At 34.1% G+C, this 12,226-nt stretch overlaps 1 protein-coding gene across 3 annotated transcripts in view; it reads right to left on the reverse strand.

The window, feature by feature from the left end:
* LOC130902529 (disintegrin and metalloproteinase domain-containing protein 11) overlaps positions 1-4,392 on the reverse strand; it is a 750,052-nt gene extending 745,660 nt beyond the window's left edge. For 2 of the 3 annotated variants that reach the window (XM_057814746.1, XM_057814748.1), the window contains exon 1: positions 4,149-4,390. In XM_057814746.1, coding sequence (XP_057670729.1) covers positions 4,149-4,236 — 88 coding nt within the window. In that variant the 5' untranslated portion in view covers positions 4,237-4,390. Of the gene's footprint in view, positions 1-4,148 lie in introns of all 3 variants that reach the window. The other variant, XM_057814747.1, reaches the window with a different exon arrangement.
* Positions 4,393-12,226: the final 7,834 nt, after the last annotated feature.

Genomic DNA, 12,226 nt, shown 5'->3' on the forward strand with positions numbered 1-12,226 from the left:
AATGGAACGATGATTTTAAAATGATTTCACATAAATATTCACTCAAAACAAAAAGAAACTGCTAGCCTATTTCATGACAATAAGTAAAATAGATGGAAAACGGTAAATCTCTAAAACCCCATATCAGTTGATCAGAAAGCCTCTGATATCAGTAATTCTTGTATAGAAAGTTAAGTGATGAATGAAACGATGATTTTAAAATGATTTCACATAAATATTCACTCAAAACAAAAAGAAACTGCTAGCCTATTTCATGACAATAAGTAAAATAGATGAAAAACGGTAAATCTCTAAAACCCCGTATCAGTTGATCAGAAAGCCTCTGATATCAGTAATTCTTGTATAGAAAGTTAAGTAATGAATGGAACGATGATTTTAAAATGATTTCACATAAATATTCACTCAGAACAAAGAGAAACTGCTTGCCTATTTCATGACAATAAGTAAAATAGATGGAAAACGGTAAATCTCTAAAACCCCATATCAGTTGATCAGAAAGCCTCTGATATCAGTAATTCTTGTATAGAAAGTTAAGTGATGAATGAAACGATGATTTTAAAATGATTTCACATAAATATTCACTCAAAACAAAAAGAAACTGCTAGTCTATTTCATGACAATAAGTAAAATAGATGGAAAACGGTAAATCTCTAAAACCCCATATCAGTTGATCAGAAAGCCTCTGATATCAGTAATTCTTGTATAGAAAGTTAAGTAATGAATGAAACGATGATTTTAAAATGATTTCACATAAATATTCACTCAAAACAAAAAGAAACTGCTAGCCTATTTCATGACAATAAGTAAAATAGATGAAAAACGGTAAATCTCTAAAACCCCGTATCAGTTGATCAGAAAGCCTCTGATATCAGTAATTCTTGTATAGAAAGTTAAGTAATGAATGGAACGATGATTTTAAAATGATTTCAGATAAATATACACTCAAAACAAAAAGAAACTGCTAGTCTATTTCATGACAATAAGTAAAATAGATGGAAAACAGTAAATCTCTAAAACCCCATATCAGTTGATCAGAAAGTCCCTGATATCAGTAATTCTTGTATAGAAAGTTAAGTAATGAATGGAACGATGATTTTAAAATGATTTTTCATAAATATACACTCAAAACAAAGAGAAACTGCTAACCTATTTCATGACAATAAGTAAAATAGATGGAAAACAGTAAATCTCTAAAACCCCATATCAGTTGATCAGAAAGCCTCTGATATCAGTAATTCTTGTATAGAAAGTTAAGTGATGAATGAAACGATGATTTTAAAATGATTTCACATAAATATTCACTCAAAACAAAAAGAAACTGCTAGCCTATTTCATGACAATAAGTAAAATAGATGAAAAACGGTAAATCTCTAAAACCCCGTATCAGTTGATCAGAAAGCCTCTGATATCAGTAATTCTTGTATAGAAAGTTAAGTAATGAATGGAACGATGATTTTAAAATGATTTCACATAAATATTCACTCAAAACAAAAAGAAACTGCTAGCCTATTTCATGACAATAAGTAAAATAGATGGAAAACGGTAAATCTCTAAAACCCCATATCAGTTGATCAGAAAGCCTCTGATATCAGTAATTCTTGTATAGAAAGTTAAGTGATGAATGAAACGATGATTTTAAAATGATTTCACATAAATATTCACTCAAAACAAAAAGAAACTGCTAGCCTATTTCATGACAATAAGTAAAATAGATGGAAAACGGTAAATCTCTAAAACCCCATATCAGTTGATCAGAAAGCCTCTGATATCAGTAATTCTTGTATAGAAAGTTAAGTAATGAATGGAACGATGATTTTAAAATGATTTCACATAAATATTCACTCAAAACAAAGAGAAACTGCTAGCCTATTTCATGACAATAAGTAAAATAGATGGAAAACGGTAAATCTCTAAAACCCCATATCAGTTGATCAGAAAGCCTCTGATATCAGTAATTCTTGTATAGAAAGTTAAGTAATGAATGGAACGATGATTTTAAAATGATTTCACATAAATATTCACTCAAAACAAAGAGAAACTGCTAGCCTATTTCATGACAATAAGTAAAATAGATGAAAAACGGTAAATCTCTAAAACCCCGTATCAGTTGATCAGAAAGCCTCTGATATCAGTAATTCTTGTATAGAAAGTTAAGTAATGAATGGAACGATGATTTTAAAATGATTTCACATAAATATTCACTCAGAACAAAGAGAAACTGCTTGCCTATTTCATGACAATAAGTAAAATAGATGGAAAACAGTAAATCTCTAAAACCCCATATCAGTTGATCAGAAAGTCCCTGATATCAGTAATTCTTGTATAGAAAGTTAAGTAATGAATGGAACGATGATTTTAAAATGATTTTTCATAAATATACACTCAAAACAAAGAGAAACTGCTAACCTATTTCATGACAATAAGTAAAATAGATGGAAAACAGTAAATCTCTAAAACCCCGTATCAGTTGATCAGAAAGCCTCTGATATCAGTAATTCTTGTATAGAAAGTTAAGTAATGAATGGAACGATGATTTTAAAATGATTTCACATAAATATTCACTCAAAACAAAAAGAAACTGCTAACCTATTTCATGACAATAAGTAAAATAGATGGAAAACAGTAAATCTCTAAAACCCCATATCAGTTGATCAGAAAGTCCCTGATATCAGTAATTCTTGTATAGAAAGTTAAGTAATGAATGGAACGATGATTTTAAAATGATTTTTCATAAATATACACTCAAAACAAAGAGAAACTGCTAACCTATTTCATGACAATAAGTAAAATAGATGGAAAACAGTAAATCTCTAAAACCCCATATCAGTTGATCAGAAAGTCCCTGATATCAGTAATTCTTGTATAGAAAGTTAAGTAATGAATGGAACGATGATTTTAAAATGATTTTTCATAAATATACACTCAAAACAAAGAGAAACTGCTAACCTATTTCATGACAATAAGTAAAATAGATGGAAAACAGTAAATCTCTAAAACCCCGTATCAGTTGATCAGAAAGCCTCTGATATCAGTAATTCTTGTATAGAAAGTTAAGTAATGAATGGAACGATGATTTTAAAATGATTTCACATAAATATTCACTCAAAACAAAAAGAAACTGCTAACCTATTTCATGACAATAAGTAAAATAGATGGAAAACAGTAAATCTCTAAAACCCCATATCAGTTGATCAGAAAGCCTCTGATATCAGTAATTCTTGTATAGAAAGTTAAGTAATGAATGGAACGATGATTTTAAAATGATTTTTCATAAATATACACTCAAAACAAAGAGAAACTGCTAACCTATTTCATGACAATAAGTAAAATAGATGGAAAACAGTAAATCTCTAAAACCCCGTATCAGTTGATCAGAAAGCCTCTGATATCAGTAATTCTTGTATAGAAAGTTAAGTAATGAATGGAACGATGATTTTAAAATGATTTCAGATAAATATACACTCAAAACAAAAAGAAACTGCTAGCCTATTTCGTAAAATAGATGAAAATCTCTAAAACCCATTATCATTTGTTCAAAAAGTCTTTGATATCAGAAATTCTATTGTAGAAAGTTAACAAATATATCACAGGACATTTTTTAAACGGTTTTTCATAGATATACACTCCAAAAATAAAAATATTGATAATATTCTAACACTTTGACAGCCAAAGCAATTATGAATTTTATTTAATCGTATTATATAATTAAAAAATTTAATTTAAATACAAAGTTTTAACCGAAAGGTAAAGAGAATCTAGAGTATTGAAAAAGTTTATCAGAAAGTCTCTGATATCTCAAATTTTGTTGTAGAAAGTAAATTAATATATAGAGCGACATTTTTGAATGATTTTTCACAAATATACACTCAAAAATAAAAAGAAACTGTTTCCCTATCTGTTTATACAAATTTTGATGTAGAAATTGACCTAGAAGCTGTTTCAAACAGAAAATCAAGTGCAACTTTTAATTATTTCTCGAGTTAAAAACGTTGTTTCATTCGCAGATTCATAACACGAGATATTTGTATAAAAAATTCAGTGAAACGTTTTCAATGAGATAAAAGAGATAAATCGTTTAAGTATAGACGCGTGTCGATTATACGTAAGCGTGAAACTCAAAAGTTATCACCTCAAAAAAACTCACTTACCTCTTTTAGTAGCAGCCGATGAGCATCCCCTAATAGCCGATAGCAGCCACACGGCAGCAGCCAAACAGTATATCCAGCAGCACAGCATATCGCGTTAAGTATAAAGAACATAATTCACAGCCATTGCGATGTCTATTTTTATAATTCACAACAACAACAACGTAGAGTCGCGATTTTTGTGAAATTTTTGGTCACGCACACCCTCTACCTGTTCTGGCTCACGACGAGCCCCATCGCGAAATGCATGCGCGCGTAGTCGCCGTCCCAGACGCAAATTCGGTGCGACGGCGCTCTCAAAACCACCCTACGACGCCCTTCCCTGCTCCAACACGCTCAGGATCCCCAGCATCCCGGACGGCGTGCCTGCTCCAGCGAACGTCAGACCGGATCACCTTGGAAACCTTGGAAACAACAGATATATGTAAATTTTTCATTTTTTCCTCTCGAAGATTACTCATATTTTTTTTAAATTGAGACAGATTTTTGGAAAAAACTTTCTATTAATATATGTGGAGAGATATTAATATCTTTTTATAGATTTTACGAGGGTTAGATGAGAATGAATGAAAAGTATTTTATACTGAGTGGTATATTATGACGAAGTTGAATGGAAAGTTTCATAGACTTATCAACATAATACCCTATCATTATTTGTTAAATCCCATTCATACGGGATAATTTAAAAATAATGTACTAAATTATAGCTACACATTTATTACAACAATGCCTATACCCAGGATATTAAATTTAGAAATGAATGCACCATATGAATTAGAATTAGTTGTTCTCATAGATCGTCTAATACGAGGATTGTCTAAAAAGTTCTCTTTCCCTCTAGCGGAATTTTAAGGTTAGGAAAAGTAAAAAGGTTTGTGAGGGTGCATTGTCCTGTTTGTTTCCTCCCTATAACATAATAATCTCCTGTTTCACCTGCAGATATTCAATAAACAAAAAGAAAATATCGGCGTCCTCTTCATCCAAGACCCATTAATAAACTCAAAGATATTTCTAATATTAATTTTTAATTAAAAAATATTAAAAATTCTCCTAGTTCTAAATTTATACAACGCGATATCGCAGCAACAAAAATTGACGCGGATTTGCAGGGATAAAGTTCGAGGTAGCAATTGATGATGCGTCACCACCAAAAGATGTCTCTAACTCCATAAATCACTGCAAAAATCACAATCTACAATAAAATAAAATCTTGACGAGCACCAACATAAAATCCGCAATTGGCATGTATTCATGGATGCTTCACTTTCCAACCAAATGCACATTCTCTTTAATAATATATCAAATGACGAGGAACAAACAACAAAGAGAAATCTGTGGTGCACAAACTGGGACCTTTTTCTCGACCTCAATGTTGATGAAAAACATCCAAGAGAGTTGGTAGTCCACACTACTTAGAAACTAGTTACTAGTTAGTAGCCGCCGAAACTACTCAGCTTATAATTTCGGCAAGACTTGCCCTAATAGAATCACTATCTGGCACATTTGAGACGGATCCCTTTATAACAGATGGTCTACGTTTAGAAAAATGGAGGACAAGATTGCGAATAGAGTAGCCACAATGAAATACTGCAGACAACTACTTAAATCTAAAAGGGAAACGTGGCGTGACTTCTGCAAACTGACGTTTCTCTTGGATATTCATTTTCCAGTTTTCACCGTAGGAGGAAGCAGACCCTGCCAGAAGGTTTAAAAGCCAAATCGTAAGATTTCCCAAATCTCTACTGCAGAAAGTATCACTTGGTGTATAAAATCTTCCAAACTAAACAAGATTCTAATCCAAAAAGTACTACCAATCCTTATGAAGAAGCTTATAGTCCTCTTTCGAGCTGGCTTTACTTGGAGTTACATCCTAGAAAGTCTGTCATAACAGAATTTCTCACCTTTTTGTAGATATTCGATAAACAAAACAAAAGCTACTCCAAAAAAACAGTCAATATCACTTTTCATTGTCTTAACTGAGTTTCCATTTCGTGAGTGTAATTGTGATTTCAATCAATAAATTGACAAACTGGTGGAAAGTGCTTAATTAATCTTGTTAATTTACACTCTCGATAGATAATGAAACTACCTGAGTATTACAGGAAAGTAGAATCCTGAACTTTACATCGAATTATTTCCAAGCAGATAGTATTACTCACCTCCGAACCACGAATCGCCAGAATCTGACTACAAGTTAGTCTTAAACATCGAGAATACGGAGCCATGGTCACAAAAAGCATTACACAACCTTATCAAGCCGTATATTGACAAAGAAAACTTGAGCAGATAGCTAACTAAGTCTTCATGACTATCCAGGATCATTTATTAACATTAACAGCTACAATATTAACAACTAACACCGTACTACAAGTACCAGCCGTAGAAGATGGACAGGTGACGAATAACAGACCTGACATCGTTGTGGTTGATAGAAGAGTCAGCTTAGTTCTTCGTATGATAATAATAATAACTCGCTTAATTTGCAAAACTAGCTGCTGCTCGTTTTGGCAAATATTACGCTTGTTGAACAGTACAGCTCTTCTCATAACGTTACGTAATTAATTATTATCAGATTAACCCAATTTCGTATCGTTAAACTGCATTGCGCATGTGATTATCCATTCTTCTATGACAACGCCGACCTGGCCGTCACTGAGATAATCACGCACCCATGAAGTAAATCCACACCGTTGCCTTCGTGTGGAGACATGTGTGTAAGAACCGTGTAAATGATTCACAAGCTTTTCAAATTGACAAAACGCCTTCTTTGCCTTGTTTCATCGTGTTGGAATCTACACTTACCACAGATAGAAGAAACTCACAATTATAAATAAATATCGGTGGTTTCTGAGAGGTGATAGGGTTAATTTTTCATTGTCTGTTGTTGTCTGGACCCGGGTTCGAACCACTGCTACCACAAAATGTCCATTTCTTAGTAAAAGAATTAATTTCTTACACTAGTTATCGAGTATATATTCGTTAAACAACTTTTCTAATCCGATTTCGAAACTTAAACTCGATTTTTAAATAAATTTTCCAGTAAAAAATCTTTTCGTAATATAAATAATGTATAAGTCGAAACTGGTCGACGACAGCGCGTTTTCTCGGTTATTATTGATTCCTTTTTGTTATTCTAATAGGAGGATATGCAAAGTTGAAAATACTCAAAACATTCCCGTAACCTGCATTCGATAATCTGCGAGAATGGAATTGAAAACGACGGATGAAAAAATTCATAATACCAGTGGCGTTTTATTTGAAACGCGAATGGGGAGTAACTTCACGTTCATTCACATTCAAAATGAAAATGAAAGAAGAATCGGGTGATTTTGACATAGCAGTAGGAATATTTCTTGCAGTTATTATACACAGAGTGAACTAGAATGTCTAGATGTAATTGGATTCGAAAGCAACCCCTCGCTTTTATCATAATGACATCGAATCAGATCTGAAAGTTTGGTGATATTAAACTCCTGCCACATTTAGCATTCAGTCCGGACCTTGCATCATCAGATTAGTGTTTATTCAGAATCATTGTTAAATTCTTACTCAAAAAAAAGTCTCAAATAGATTGCTGGGTTCGAATATGAAGGCTTTCTATTTGTATTCTTAATTAATAAGCATATTTATAAATCAGTTTTTTATGTAAAAAGCAAGCACAAGAGGGGATCTTGAACTTCTGTAGGTTGTTATGTTCAAGAGAAAGTCAAGCCTTGGTAACTGAGTCCACTTGCACTTCTTCAAAGAAAGCAGTCACGATAAATTAACATTCTGGATATCTGCAGACAAACTCGGAATTCAAAAGCCATCTCAGCCTGTCAAGTAGGTCTTGTTAACACTGCTCTAGGTAAGATTATGTTGGACAGTTCGAAAGAGCATCATCGTCATCGTACCAGTAAAACAGAATCAATTCAGCAGCCATTGTCCTAATCTCTACTCTCAAGTTTCTGGTCAACTCCGAATTGCTTATAAGTCGAATTGCTTTATTCTGCATCTGTCTATATTATCATTCGAACATCCTCAGGATACGATTGGAAGCCGAGCTCCAAATGTGCGATCGATACTGCGAAATCTGGGCTTGGTAAAAGATTAGAAGTTGTTGCGGAGTATATAGCTCAAGTTTTTGTGAAGCTGCCTTAACTAATTAGACCACGTGACTATGCCAAGTAATATTGCTTCAGTGCTAGCATTCTTTGTATAAACAGCAGCAAACGTCAGCGAAGTTATAGATGGGACAGTTTAGTAGTAAATCGTTGATGTACAAGAGAAAGACCACCAGCGTTGACCTCAAACCTTTCCGAGATGTATACATCGATAGCGACCTGGATGGATCGGTCTTTGAGAAAGTTTTCTATGATCGAGGAACCAATCGACAATGTCATTATGCCTGGTTTGAGAGAACTCTTGGAAAAGGGATTAGTGTCGGGGGTTGGTTTGGAAGAGGGTGTCGACGATATGGTTGTATGGGCTAATAGTTCTGCTGGCGTTGGTTTTATTAAGGACTTAATGGAATTATGCTTATTTATAGGACTGTTTGTAAATTATTTTTGTTGTTTGTTGTTTGTATTTTTTTTTTGAATTATTTTGTACCACAATTTCTATAAAAGTAATCATTGTACTACACCCAGACTTTTGGTATAAAAACTTCTCGGAGTCGAACTCACTTCTCGAATAGAAAAATAACTTTTTTTATTTCTTTTGTTTCTACTACATTTGATAACCGGCAACTCCGCTTATTTTTCAATTTTCGTTGCAATAAAAACAACTGCCCCGATATACAAAGTTATTTTTTAAGCGTTTTTTTCTCATTTTTAATGGCCTTATGTCTTTTTGTACAGTTAGTTTGTAGTGAAGACGACGAACCGTACTATTTTAATCTATTCAAAAGGCTGGTATGCCAAACCGTGTCAAAAGCCTTCGGTATATCCAGTACGATTCGGGATTCCCCATATTTCTCTAAAGTTACAGTCCATACGTTGGTAACATACGCCAGAAGTATTAATGGTAGCAGATGATATTAGCAGGATAAAGGTATCTCAAGAATTGCTGTTTAATGACTTCCTCTATGAAATTCGCAAAGAGTGGGACTAAAGGAACCCGACGGTAGTTGTTGGGAACGGTTCTTTCTTCTTTTTTTTGGGGGGGGGGGAGGGATGGGCTGAAGATGAGTAAGTTTCTAATCTGCAGAAAAGAGCTTGTTAGTCTGCGCATTTCACGATTGGTGGTATTCCATCGGGGCCAGTGGCTTTATTGATTGAAATCCAAGCCGTTGAGAAGTTTTGCCACACTCTATTCCTGAGATCGATTAACCAACTCCAGGCAGAAGGTTACTGCGATTGACCCATCTTCTCCAGTCAAAAGTGGAAATTTTGATTTACAAAAGCCTCCGCTTTCGTTACAGATCAGAAAGACCTTGATCCATTTGTGCAATTAGAAAGGTGCAGGTATTTCTTTTTTCGGCACTAGGATATAAGCTGCATTTATAATAAGCAGCATTTTTATTAATGACTGCTCTAGTGAAGTTTCTATCAAACATGGATTGTTGTCTGCAAAGACATTGAAGGAGTAAGCTATATAGATTAAATAATATCGTTTGCACACACTTACAAATCATTGCAATTGAAGCAAACGTCATTCCAGAGAAACATAGAAAGAAAATCCTTTAGATACACCCATTTAACCAAACTATAATTCTAATTTTGGATGGTCTAGGTGGATCCTGGGTTTGGATTCCTAGTTCACACGTTGCTGTAATTAATTTGTAATTTGATGTTTCGAATGGTGCTTATACAGTCGCGTTGTACAGGTCAAGGTTTTCAGCTTCTCGTCCATTATCATCAGTTTTGTCAAGATTACTTCCGAAATATCGTTTGCACACACTTACAAATCATTGCAATTGAAGCAAACGTCATTCCAGAGAAACATAGAAAGAAAATCCTTTAGATACACCCATTTAACCAAACTATAATTCTAATTTTGGATGGTCTAGGTGGATTCTGGGTTTGGATTTCCAGTTCACACGTTGCTGTAATTAATTTGTAATTTGACGTTTCGAATGGTGCTTATACAGTCGCGTTGTACAGATCAAGGTTTTCAGCTTCTCGTCCATTATCATCAGTTTTGTCAAGATTACTTCCGAAATATCGTTTGCACACACTTACAAATCATTGCAATTGAAGCAAACGTCATTCCAGAGAAACATAGAAAGAAAATCCTATAGATACACCCATTTAACCAAACTATAATTCTAATTTTGGATGGTCTAGGTGGATTCTGGGTTTGGATTTCCAGTTCACACGTTGCTGTAATTAATTTGTAATTTGACGTTTCGAATGGTGCTTATACAGTCGCGTTGTACAGATCAAGGTTTTCAGCTTCTCGTCCATTATCATCAGTTTTGTCAAGATTTTTTCCGAAATATCGTTTGCACACACTTACAAATCATTGCAATTGAAGCAAACGTCATTCCAGAGAAACATAGAAAGGAAATCCTATAGATACACCCATTTAACCAAACTATAATTCTAATTTTGGATGGTCTAGGTGGATCCTGGGTTTGGATTCCTAGTTCACACGTTGCTGTAATTAATTTGTAATTTGATATTTCGAATGGTGCTTATGCAGTCGCGTTGTACAGATCAAGGTTTTCAGCTTCTCGTCCATTATCATCAGTTTTGTCAAGATTACTTCCGAAATATCGTTTGCACACACTTACAAATCATTGCAATTGAAACAAACGTCATTCCAGAGAAACCTAGAAAGAAAATCCTTTAGATACACCCATTTAACCAAACTATAATTCTAATTTTGGATGGTCTAGGTGGATTCTGGGTTTGGATTTCTAGTTCACACGTTGCTGTAATTAATTTGTAATTTGACGTTTCGAATGGTGCTTATACAGTCGCGTTGTACAGATCAAGGTTTTCAGCTTCTCGTCCATTATCATCAGTTTTGTCAAGATTTTTTCCGAAATATCGTTTGCACACACTTACAAATCATTGCAATTGAAGCAAACGTCATTCCAGAGAAACATAGAAAGGAAATCCTATAGATACACCCATTTAACCAAACTATAATTCTAATTTTGGATGGTCTAGGTGGATTCTGGGTTTGGATTCCTAGTTCACACGTTGCTGTAATTAATTTGTAATTTGATGTTTCGAATGGTGCTTATACAGTCGCGTTGTACAGATCAAGGTTTTCAGCTTCTCGTCCATTATCATCAGTTTTGTCAAGATTTTTTCCGAAATATCGTTTGCACACACTTACAAATCATTGCAATTGAAGCAAACGTCATTCCAGAGAAACATAGAAAGAAAATCCTATAGATACACCCATTTAACCAAACTATAATTCTAATTTTGGATGGTCTAGGTGGATCCTAGGTTTGGATTTCTAGTTCACACGTTGCTGTAATTAATTTGTAATTTGACGTTTCGAATGCTGCTTATACAGTCGCGTTGTACAGGTCAAGGTTTTCAGCTTCTCGTCCATTATCATCAGTTCTTTCAAGATTACTTCCGAAATATCGTTTGCACACACTTACAAATCATTGCAATTGAAGCAAACGTCATTCCAGAGAAACCTAGAAAGAAAATCCTTTAGATACACCTATTTAACCAAACTATAATTCTAATTTTGGATGGTCTAGGTGGATCCTGGGTTTGGATTTCTAGTTCACACGTTGCTGTAATTAATTTGAAATTTGATGTTTCGAATGGTGCTTATACAGTCGCGTTGTACAGATCAAGGTTTTCAGCTTCTCGTCCATTATCATCAGTTCTGTCAAGATTACTTCCGAAATATCGTTTGCACACACTTACAAATCATTGCAATTGAAGCAAACGTCATTCCAGAGAAACATAGAAAGAAAATCCTTTAGATACACCCATTTAACCAAACTATAATTCTAATTTTGGATGGTCTAGGTGGATCCTGGGTTTGGATTCCTAGTTCACACGTTGCTGTAATTAATTTGAAATTTGATGTTTCGAATGGTGCTTATACAGTCGCGTTGTACAGGTCAAGGTTTTCAGCTTCTCGTCCATTATCATCAGTTCTGTCAAGATTACTTCCGAAAT

This window comes from Diorhabda carinulata, chromosome X (assembly GCF_026250575.1).
Source record: "Diorhabda carinulata isolate Delta chromosome X, icDioCari1.1, whole genome shotgun sequence".
NCBI lineage: Eukaryota > Metazoa > Arthropoda > Insecta > Coleoptera > Chrysomelidae > Diorhabda > Diorhabda carinulata.